Source organism: Panthera uncia, chromosome B4 (assembly GCF_023721935.1).
Source record: "Panthera uncia isolate 11264 chromosome B4, Puncia_PCG_1.0, whole genome shotgun sequence".
Taxonomy (NCBI): Eukaryota; Metazoa; Chordata; class Mammalia; order Carnivora; family Felidae; genus Panthera; species Panthera uncia.
The window spans coordinates 47,720,743-47,733,304 of NC_064809.1; the positions used below are offsets into that span (position 1 = coordinate 47,720,743).

The 12,562-nt window shown below is 35.9% G+C and overlaps 1 protein-coding gene across 5 annotated transcripts in view; it reads right to left on the reverse strand.

The window, feature by feature from the left end:
• The window catches only part of EPS8 (epidermal growth factor receptor pathway substrate 8), a 192,127-nt gene that overhangs the window by 43,281 nt on the left and 136,284 nt on the right, over nt 1–12,562 (reverse strand). For all 5 annotated transcript variants that reach the window (XM_049625139.1, XM_049625142.1, XM_049625138.1 and 2 more), the window contains 4 exons: nt 6,221–6,303; nt 5,493–5,629; nt 1,873–1,946; nt 495–621 (listed from right to left, as the gene is read on the reverse strand). In XM_049625139.1, coding sequence (XP_049481096.1) covers nt 495–621; nt 1,873–1,946; nt 5,493–5,629; nt 6,221–6,303 — 421 coding nt within the window. The remainder of the gene's footprint in view (nt 1–494; nt 622–1,872; nt 1,947–5,492; nt 5,630–6,220; nt 6,304–12,562) is intronic.

The following is a 12,562-nucleotide window of genomic DNA, read 5'->3' on the forward strand; positions in this document are numbered from 1 at the left end:
CTCAAAAACTGCTTGTATGTGACCTGAACATATTGTTTGGGAGTTCTGTGATTAAAAAAAAAAATCAAATCCACTGACATTTGCAACTATATTAATGAGAAAAATCAATCCTTCTAACAAAATAATGAGGTTCTATATTTACAATAAAATACATCCAATTATGGGAAGAACAGAGCTATGACTTTAGCAGACATTAATTTTGCAGTCACTAATTAAAACTATAAACAGATGGTCACCAGCTGCACCTCAGAGTCTCTGTGATTTAGGTGAAGTATCCTAGACTCTTTCCTTACCATAGCCAACTTCGAACTAAAATGGACTTTTCCCTGGGCTCATCTTAGTCTCTGCCTAACTTCCAGGTGCTATCCCAAAATAAAAAAAGGGACCTTGGCCCACTGTCAATGGAGTTTTGCTGAGCAGTTCACAAGGGCAGAAACTCTGCCTAGCACTGGAGTTCTCAAAGGTCTTTAGAAGATTAAGAAAATCCAACTTACCTCCTGGCCCTTTCTTTTTACCTTTCTTAGTCTTCTTCCTTTTAGAAAGCTCAGAAAATGCTTCAGCTGCTTTTTGGAGTTTTGTGATAAAAAATTCAATATCATCCAAAATGTGGTTTAATATTTGCTGGAATTAGAAATTACAGAATGAAATGTAAAACAAAATAAGACAATTTTTTGCCTTGACTTTATACTGTCAGTAAAGGAAAATTAGAAAAAAAAATACCTCCCACATACAAATTTTAAGTTTAGCACTAATTCCAAGAAAAGAATTAAACTAAATATATCTATACCTGTGGCTGAAGTCTGACATTCACATTTTTCTTTAGTTTAATTTTGTTCTATTTTCAATACCATCAAGAAAGCATTCACAGTATCTATTCAGATTATTAATTATTTTCAACTACTCTAATTTTCTCATAGTGCTTCTTCCACACAAAGTTAGGGTAAAAATTTCTAAGAAATATCTTGTTAGAAGAGCACTAAGAATTTTTGTTTTTTTTAATAAATGTCCCAATAAAGTACCGACAGTATTATTTCATGGAAAAAGGTATACAGAATGTTGTATAACCTAATAAACACATAGATAATTATCCTAGAATAGTCATTAATAAGAGTTTCTACATGGTTAAATAGAATCAATGATGAATTATGCTTTCAGGGATTATTGGATGAATTTTGATTATACTACAGTCTTAGCTGACTTTCTCTACTTTGTGTGAAACCTGACATTCTTCTAATTTAAAAGACTAGAAATCGGGATTAAATAAACTTCTAAGTGTAATAAATAATGGTGTGATATAAAAATGAAGTTCCAGACTTCAAATTCCTCTAAGTATTTGTTTACAAATAAGCTAGGAATGTGTGTATAGTATAAAAATAATTATATTACGATCATATGTTGTTATTACATCACAGGGCATTCTCACTGTGTAAGTAAACTACTATGGACTAATAAAAATAAATACAGCCTTATCCTTTATAAAGAGTTAAAATTTACATTTTATTTTTTAGGAATTATAAAATATTTTTTAATAAATGTCATGAAGATATATTTAAAAGATATTTCAATTATGAATTACAAACTATGAAAAAGTTAAAATCCCTCAAATCTGATAATTCAGTTTAAATTCCTTTGCAAACTAGTTAATATGCTAGTTTTCTATCAGAGCCCTATTCTACTAAATATTGGCATAAAGGCAAAAAACAGTTAAGATAAATAATTCAAAGGGCATAACCACCAATGGAAAGAGAAAATATACTTTCCACAAAACACCTTTATTTAAATCAACTTCATTTTCCCTGTTGATATTTTCTCCCCTTTAAAAAACAAAACAAAACAAAAAGCCAATGATCTAAAGATGAATGGTAGACCTACCACATCTCTGTCAATTCGGGCCGCCATCATCTCAGGCGTTTCTTCCTGCTCATGATACTGCCTTGGCTTCTCAACTAAAGAAAGGAAATCATTAAGTCTTTCCACCTGTTGCCTGAGCAGTATCAATATAGGCAATGGAACATGAAAAGAGTACCATTTACAAAAGAGAACACCTTCTTTAGATACAGAATCAAAATTGCTCGTCATCTATGAATGACATGCACTCTTGCTACCACTAAAAAAGAAGGACTCGGGCAGAGCTTTCAACCTTCACAATGCTGATTCACCCTGTAACTTCCCCGCTATTCTCCCTTCTTCCTGACAGCTGCCTGTGGAACCAATCCTAACTTCTCATCCTATAATTCCTACAGAAGAAAACAAGTACCAACTCACATTTAAGCACCTACCCGTCAAAAACTGGCCAACTATTTCTAACGCAACAAACATCCCAATTCTTACACATTCCAACACTTTGATTATAATAAAGCTTTGGGGGTTCTGACAGTAAAGTCCTTTTTAAAATTCTGACAGTAGGGGCACCTGGGTGGCTCAGTCAGCCAAGCTTCCGACTGCAGCTCAGGTCATGATCTCACCTTTCCTGAGTTCAAGCCCCACATCAGGATCTGTGCCGACAGCTCAGAGCCTGGAGCCTGTTTCAGATTCTGTGTCTCCCTCTCTGTCTCTACCCCTCCTCTACTTGTGCTCTGTCTCTCTCTCTCTCTCTCTCTCTCTCTCTCTCTCAATCTGTCTCTCAAATATAAACATTTAAAAATTTTTTTTAAATAAAAAATAAAAAAATTCTGACAGTAAAGTGCTTTTTATTTATTTAAAAAAAATTTTTTTTAATGTTTATTTATTTTTGAGACAGAGAGAAACAGAACATGAACAGGGGAGGGGCAGAGAGAGAGGGAGACACAGAATCTGAAACAGGCTCCAGGCTCTGAGCTGTCAGCACAGAGCCCGATGTGGGGCTTGAACTCACGGACCGTGAGATCACGACCTGAGCTGAAGTCAGATGCTTAACCGACCGAGCCAACCAGGCGCCCCAGCAAAGTGCTTTTTAAAATGTCATTAAGCTTAAAACATGCAATGTTGGGTTCACTGACTTAAACTTTAAAAGTATAAATGCCCTACAGGATTTGTAAATTAAATAATAGATATCTTAAGAGCATTCAAGATATTAAGTTAGCTCATTGAGCTAAAGCATGATGTTAATTGTAAGGTCATTATCATGATCTCCTTCCTGGTTAACACTACTACTAAACACAGATACTTCTACAAACATTTCACAGTATATGGAATAAAAAAAACCAAAAACTGTACAGATGAAACAGGAAAAATGTACCATCAATAATGGAAATACAACTCATAATACATCATGACTCATGATATTCAATACAGAAAACTATAAAAAAAATACTCAAAATTCTGTATTGCTATGCCTTTTTATGCCTAACTTTTCCCCAAAAAAGGAATAGGTACCCCCCCACACACAAAAGAAGAAATTACAGAGTCTTATGAAACTTAATTAGTGGCTGTAAAGTACTTTAAGATAATTAGAATTTACATTCATGAAATCTTGCCAGTTAAATGCTGTTTTGCATGGGTTAGCTACTTCCTTGGGTATTGTATACTACAGAAAGCAGCAAGTTGACCTTGAAATATAGCTAGTAGGAACTCCAGATAGGTCCCAAAATGTCACTTGGCAGGTGAGATAAGGGAGAGGTGCAATATCTTGCAGACTTTTTCATCACCTAGGACCCCTTCTGCCACTATTCTACAGAGACCACTTTTAGAAGTCATGGGTAAGGCTATGTCAAGGATTCAAAGGAGATTTTAGCCTGAGTCAGCCAGAACTTGTAGAGGGACCAAAAGATACTTCTTGCGGGGGGGTCACGGAAGCAGGGGAGCGTGCAGTGGATTTCCAACTAAAAACTGGCCTGGATCCAGACAGAACCTCACATGGGTAAGTGTTATGTTCTATTTGGTCTAGTAGAAAATTAGAAGTTCTGAAAACCATTTCTTACTCTAATTTAAATAGATGAGAATGCACAGCATATTTTAGACAAAACCTAATGAGAGCCCACAAACACCCCAGGAACAAATTTTCTCTTTTCTGTAAATTATATTAGTTTTACAGATGTTTTTACAATTTTATTCAGAATATTTGTAAACTTAAGATGTCTTATCCTTCCTCAACTTCAAGGAAGACCATTTTGATCTCTCTCAAAACCCACATTTCTTCCACCAAACAGCAGCAACAACAAAAGTACCATAAGAACAAAAAGTTAAAAACACTATAAACTCCTACCAGTTTTTTTAAACACAAAATTTTACAAAAAAAAAAAGCATCAACAGAAATTTACCTTATAAATTTCTAAAAACAGAAATTGTTATAAAAGTTAAAGTAAGTAATTCTGTTACTTCACTTTTGATAAATGGATGTTTCAAAGATTTCTTTCTTTCATCTGTTTGGTAGCTGGGCTTATGTGTAAATCTCTAAAAATAACTTCAAGGATACCAAAAAACAAAACAAAACAAAACAAAAAACTAAATAAAATGGAAAGCATTTCAGAAATAAAATGAACTCCATTTGGCAAAAGTGAGACCAACCACACATTATGTGTACAACACTGCAAGAGATACTGTTAGAGGCGTTACTTGCTTTCAGATTCACAGCAACCCATGAATTATTATCCCCATTTTACAAGTGAGATTGAAGCACAGAGGGATACTGTCCAAGGTCACACAGTAGATCCTGGTCTTATTCCAGAGTCTAACTTGCAACTCATCAGATTCAAAATCAAGCCCAGTGTCACTCATTTTGGCCACCAAGTTCTATTGTTTACCTACCCTGCTAGATATCCTGTATGAATAATGCTTTATTAGATAAAGGATAAGTGATTTAAGAAGTCTATTGTACTGTGAGGCAAAAGAGTGAAGCTTCATCAAATTCAAACTTGCTGGATCACAATTATTAACCCTTATAATGAAGACACTGGACCTAACAACATATCATAAGGCATTATCGGTCATAACAATTTCATATTTGGCAAGAAACATTCTGACATGTAAAATGTTACACTATGTTCTATGCTGTGATTTGTCTTTTAAAAAGAATACCAAGGTAAAATGATGGTGCCCACAAGGGCCCCTTTGACAAGCTTAGCCAGATGGAGAATGCATTTTACTCTTGTCCTAATACTACCCTGATATCCTTTTCATGAAAGCACAACACTTTTTCCAAAAAGGACAGTGGTAAGGTAATAATAATGGAAAGAATTTTGAAGTATAGTCTTTAAAAAACTCTTGTTTGGTATATATCATGTTACCATCTTTTTGTTAGCTGAGTGAAACTTCCCATCTTTGATTGCATTTAAAAAAAAAAAAAAAAAAGGGACCATAATCCTAACACCATATTTATTTAAATGACTGGCCTGAACTCTCGTATACAATAGTCTTATAGTGTCCAAGGCTTAAATTTCTTTTCTAAGTTTTGTTTCAATTAAAAAAGCTAACCTCAGGCTTTAGCTCAGAAATCAGCATCAGAATTTGAAAGCAAGAACTATGTCACAACCCATAATAAATGTTCAAGAAGTAGCAGTTCTAGAAACACTCACAGTCCCCCTGGTCAGCTGCCCACGCAGACCAGGCTGCCACCCGACTTCTAACATCCACCTGGGTAACAGTCCCAGGGGGCACTGGGGCAGGAGCTCTTGGTGGAGGCGGTATACCAGGGTCTGCTTTTGAAATCATCCTAAAAAAGACGAAAAAAAAAAAAGAATTTTTTACCATCTTACTTTCTATCAATTCTCTCAGTTTATGGTATTAGTTCTTCAACCTTAGGAACTATGTCAAGAGGTAGAACAATAAGGGTTTCCTAACCATTTCATATTATATATATTTACAAATGTACATCAAATACAAAATCATAGGAACATTTTAATTCAACTGATCACTAGGTTTAATTTTTTTTTCCTGTGTCTCCCGTGATTTGGAAAGGCTGTGAACTATATTCCTCATATCTATTTGTACTCCCCTAGGCTGACCTTCCCTTAAATTGTCACTCATCAGTCCTGACTCTCTTGGACAACACACGTGGGAGAGAAGCCTTCTCAGAGACAGACCAGAAACATGGAGGGAAAATGTGCACACATAAACCCATAAACCGACAAACTCAGAAGAGCAAATGAGTTGAAATCACAGGTTGTAATCTCTAAAATATACCTTCACTGAAGGCAATCTTTCTAAATCTTTAGAGCAAAAAACAAAACAAAAAACCACAAATGAAAAAACTTTTCTAACAAACAAAACAATTCTACCCCTCAATCTCTTTTAATGATTTTACCTCAGGGCTTCGGGCCGTCTCTTCTGTTTCCCTCCTTTACTGTCACTGATTGCACTTTCAATGTCTTCACTAATGAGGTTTGCCTGCAATGGAAGACAGGAGGTCATAGATTTTTCTTGTCTTGATATGTAGGTTCAAACAACAACAAAAAAGGGATTATGTTTCCTGTCTGAATCAGTAAGTGTCTTGACACAAAAGAAGTGTTTTCTTTTTTTTAAACGTGCTTTCCAAACATGACTCTTGTGGTTTTTTGATGGTGAACTTCATAATGGCCAAATTTATTTATTTATTTTGTTTATTTATTTTGAGAGGGAATGCAAGTGGGGGAGGGGCAGAGAGAAAGGGAGAGAGAGAATCCCAAGTAGGCTCCACTCTGTCAGCGCAGAGCTCGACACAGGGCTCAACCCCACGAACTGTGAAATCATGGCCTGAGCCAAAATCAAGGGTCGGACGCTTAACCAACTGAGCCACCCCGGCGCCCCAAAGACAAAATTTAAAACGCGAAGAAATTTTTAAAGATTATCTAGTCCAGATTCCATTAGTTTAGACACAAGTTATCCTCGCATAAAGGCAAAGAGGAGAGGGATTTGCATGTGCTGGAAGTATAGGTATATGCAGAAAGCATAACTGGGGGAAAATCTCTGCCTAAGGAGAAATGAAGGAAATAGAAGTGAACACGTGAGGAACAGAGCTCCTTTCCCATTCTCATCCTCAGGCTCCAGTGGGCGCCTATTAACCTACTGCAATATATCACTCAGACCCAGCAGATACTCTCAGTTTAGAACAAATACACTATAATCATGGAATGAACTCCCAACACTAGGTTGTATCCTTTTGTATCCTATTTTGTCATTTCAGATAAAAGTTAACTTTCGGGGCGCCTGGGTGGCGCAGTCGGTTAAGCGTCCGACTTCAGCCAGGTCACGATCTCGCGGTCCGTGAGTTCGAGCCCCGCGTCAGGCTCTGGGCTGATGGCTCGGAGCCTGGAGCCTGTTTCCGACTCTGTGTCTCCCTCTCTCTCTGCCCCTCCCCCGTTCATGCTCTGTCTCTCTCTGTCCCAAAAATAAATAAAAAACGTTGGAAAAAAAAAATTTAAAAAATAAAATAAAAAAATAAAATAAAAAAAATAAAAAAAAAAAAAAAGTTAACTTTCTCCAAACAATTAACTTCTCTAATACTCTCCCAACAAGAATATCTGACTGGGTTTTCTTGAGAAACAAGGTAAGATTAGTAGCAAAGAATTTTATTTACGGCCAGTGATTATTACTGCATATTAGATTCTTGCTAGGATGTACTCATCTTCTATTTTTTATTCCTGCTGGTTCTCTGTAACTATGTATGTTTTTCTCAAATATGTATGTTGTATATTCTTTTACCATAAGCACAGATAATCATAAAATTTTAGAGCTGAAAGGAAACTTGAAGATTAATATGTTCTCCTTGTTTTATAATTAATAAAACTGAAGAATACTCATGATGGCTTGGCCAAGGTCACATTCCTAAATAATTGTGAGGGCTGATGCACGCTAGTTCAGTGTTACTGCGATAAGAATATCTTACTTTCAGGAAGATATAATAAACATCCTGTCAAAGTCTCTCTATTACGCAGGATGTTAAATAAAACTGAAGATGCCTTATGAGCAATTAAACACCAACAAAATGGGCAATCTGGAAGAAATGGACAAATTCCTAGAAACATATACACTACCAAAATTGAAACACGAAGAAATAGAAAATTTGAACAGACCCATAACCAGTAAAGCAATCAAAACAGTAATCAAAAATCTCCCCCCCAAACAAGAGTCTAGGACCAGACGGCCTTCCAGGGGAATTCTACCAAACATTTAAAGAGTTAACACCTGTTTTCTTGAAGCTGTTCCAAAAAAATAGAAATGGAAGGAAAACTTCCAAACACTTTCTATAAAGCCAGCATTACCTTGATTCCAAAACCAGACAAAGAGGCCACTAAAAAGGAAAACTATAGACCAATTTCCCTGATGAACATGGATGCAAAAATCCTCAACAAGATACCACCAACTGGATCCTCAAATACATTAAAAAAATTATTCACCACAACCAAGTAAGATTTATACCTGGAATGCAGAGCTGGTTTAATATCTGCAAAACAACCAATGTGATACATCACATCAATAAAAGAAAGGACAAGAACCACATGATCCTGTCAATAGATGCAGAGAAAGCATTTGACAAAGTACAGCATCCTTTCTTGATAAAAACCCTCAAGAAAGTAGGGACAGAAGGATCATACCTCAAGACCATAAAAGCCATATATGAAAGACCCACCACCAGTATCATCCTCAGTGGAAAAAAACTGAGAGCTTTCCCCCTAAAGTCAGGAACAAGACAGGGATGTCCCCTCTTGCCACTGTTATTCAACATACTATTGGAAGCCTTAGCCTCAGCAATCAGACAACACAAAGAAATAAAAGGCATCAAAATCGGCCAGGAGGAGGTCAAACTTTCACTCTTCACAGATGACATGATACTCTCTATATGGAAAACTCAAAAGATACCACCAAAAAACTGCTAGAACTGACCTATGAATTCAGCAAAGTTGCAGGATATAAAAATCAATGCACAGAAACCGGTTGCATTCCTACACACCAATAATGAAGCAACAGAAAGAGAAATCAAGGAATTGATCCCATTTACAATTGCACCAAAAACCATAAAATACCTAAGAATAAATCTAACCAAAGAGATGAAAAATTTAAACACTGAAAACTACAGAAAACTTATGAAAGAAAGTGAACAAGACACCAAAAAATGGAAAAATATTCCATGCTCCTGGACAGTTAGAACAAATACTGTTAAAATGTCAATACTACCCAAAGCAATCTACATATTCAATGCAATACCCATCAAAATAACACGAGCATTCTTCACAGAGCTAGAACAAACAATCCTAAAATGTGTATGGAACTAGAAAAGACCCAGAATAGCACCAAAGCATGAGGCATCACAATCCTGGACTTCAAGCTGCATTACAAAGCTGTAATCATCAAGACGGTATGGTACTGGCACAAAAGCAGACACTCAGATCAATGGAACAGAATAGAGACCCCAGAAATAGACCCACAAACGTATGGCCAACTAATCTTTGACAAAGCAGGAAAGAATATCCAATGGAATAAAGATGGTCTCTTCAGCAAATGGTGCTGGGAAAACTGAACAACGACATGCAGAAAAATGAACCTGGACCACTGTCTTATACCATACACAAAAATAAACTCAAAATGGATGAAAGACCTCAACGTAAGACAGGAAGCCATCAAAATCCTCAAAAAGAAAGCAGGCAAAAACCTCTTTGACCTCGGCTGCAACAACTTCTTACTCAACATGTCTCCGGAGGCAAGGGAAACAAAAGCAAAAATGAACCATTGGGACATCATCAAAATAAAAGGCTTCTGCACAGCGAAGGAAACAATCAGCAAAACTAAAAGGCAACTGACAGAATGGGAGATGTTTGCAAACAACATACCAGAAAAAGGGTTAGTATCCAAAATCTGTAAAGAACTTATCAAACTCAACACCCAAAAAAACAAAGAATTCAGTGAAGAAATGGACAAAAGACATGAATAGACACTTCTCCAAAGAAGACATCCAGATGGCCAACTGATACATGAAAAAATGCTCCACATCACTCATCATCAGGGAAATACAAATCAAAACTACAATGAGATACCACCTCACACCCGTCAGAATGGCCAACATTAACAACTCAGGCAACAACAGATGTTGGTGAGGATGTGGAGAAAGAGGATCTCTTTTGCACTGCTGGTGGGAATGCAAACAGGTGCAGCCACTCCGGAAAACAGTATGGAGGTTCCTCAAAAAATTAAAAATAGAACTACCCTATGACTCAGCATTGGCACTACTAGGTATTTATCGAAGGGATACAGGTATGCTGTTTTGAAAGGGCACAGGCACCCCAATATTTAAAGCAGCACTATTGACAATAGCCAAAATATGGAAAGAGCCCAAATGTCCATCAATAGATGAATGGATACAGAAGATGTGGTATATATATACAATGGAGTTATTACTCAGCCATCAAAAAGAATGAAATCTTGCCATTTGCAACTACGTGGATGGAACTAGAGGGTATTCGGCTAAGCGAAATTTGTCAGAGAAAGACATATGACTTCACTCATATGAGGACTTTAAGATACAAAACAGACTAACATAAGGGAAGGGAAGCAAAAATAATATAAAAACAGGGAGGAGGACAAAATATAAGAGACTCTTAAATACAGAGAATAAACAGAGGGTTGCTGGAGGGGTTGTGGGAGGGGGAATGGGCTAAATGCATAAGGGGCATTAAGGAATCTACTCCTGATATCATTGTTGCACTATATGCTAACTAACTTGGATGTAAATTTAAAAAATTAATAAATTATTGGAGCGCCCAAGTGGTTTAGTTGGTTAAGCGTCTGACTTCAGCTCAGGTCATGATCTCACAGTCAGTGAGTTCAAGTCCCACATCGGGCTCTGTGCTGACAGCTCAGAGCCTGGAGCCTGCTTCAGATTCTGTGTCTCCCTCTCTCTCTGCTCCTCCCCCACTCATGCTCTGTCTCTCTCTGTCTCAAAAAAGGTGAATAAATGTTAATTAATTAATAATTAATTAATTAATTAATTTAAAAAACTGAAGATGCCCAGGAACCCTGAATTTCCTATGAGAGGGGGACTATCATATTTCTTTTTGGGGATGGGGATATCATATTTCTAAGACAAATTTTACTACAGAAGTGGGCAGAAGCATTGTTTAAAATCCTCAAAGAAGCTTGAAAAAAATAAAAAGAAACTTCATAACTCAAAAGTGATGTTGCAACATGACCCATATAAAAGAAACCACATCATACTTCATTGTGTTTATATTTTCAATGTCTCAAGGAAAAAATGGCCTCATGGAGAATATGGCACTAATGAGTAAAAACATATAGCTGCATATATGGTACTTGAGCTTTTAGTTACATAAAACAATAATTCAGTAAATGTTTCAGACTCATCAACACTACCATCCCCTATCAGATAAAATAAGTCCTTTATCCTCAGAATTGAAATTCAGAAACTCTACTCAGCACAGTAACTATTAGTTTCAGGGTAAGTTTTAAAACACTGAGGCAAAAAAAAAAAAAAAAACAAAACACTGAGGCAAACACCAGATTTAAAATGTCTTTTAGCTTAGTCCTCTGTTTTCAAAATATTTTAATTTTATTTCATTATAATTTCATTTTTCCAGAGAAAATATACACTTTCATACTAATTTCATACTTAACAAATCTAACCTTGCACATTTTTTTTGTTTATTTATTTTGAGAGAGAGGGAGAGAGGGAAGGGCAGAGACAGAGAGAGAGAGAGAATCCCAAGCAGGCTCTGTGCTGTCAGTGCAGAGCCTGATGCAGGGCTTGAACTCACAAACAGTGAAATCGTGACCTGAGCTGAAATGAAGAATAGGAAACTTAACCAACTGAACCACCGAGGTGCCCCTAACCTTGCAAAATTCTTAATGCCCTTTATGACTTTCAAAAGGTACTATATAAAATTTTGATGAACATCACATATGTAATCTACCTAATGCCACAGTTCAAGTAAGGTTTTTAGAAAGTCATCTAAACATAAATTAAAAAAAAAAGAAAATTATAAAATATCCTGATGACAGTCTAATTTATCTATTATGTCAAAAAATACAGAAAAGATCAAGTGACACTTTATGCTAATCTCCCAGCACTTCTTTATCAGATAAAAATTACCTGTATGTTTTATAATATAAAATCAAAGTGATAAATCACTGCTTTGACAAAGCACCAATCAACTCAACCCAAAATGATTTCCCTTTTGGAGAAATAAACTCATGAAATAAAGATATTCAAGGTTGATGATAATTTCTAATGTCCAACAAAGCACTGCAAGTTATAATCATTGAAAATTACAGTGTACTTTGAAATACAAATCTTAAGGATATAGCATGTTTTTACTGGTAACTGTGCTTAACCACTTTCACATTACCACTTGGGGATTACATATCTTGAGCAATTATTCAAGACACATAATTAAAATTAACTTTAAATCTATATCATGGGAAGTGTCTAAGTGTTTCATCGCAATAATCCATGTTTAGTGCAGAATAAAATAAGATGGTATGATTACTTACTGTCCATGAAGAATGATTCTTGAAGAATCAATTTTTAATTATAAGTCCAAGTAACTCAATGAAGAATTTAATATATTATCTATGCCTGCTTTTTTTTAAATAAGTAGAATGCATCTTTCCTTTCTTTCTTTCTTTCTTTCTTTCTTTCTTTCTTTCTTTCTTTCTT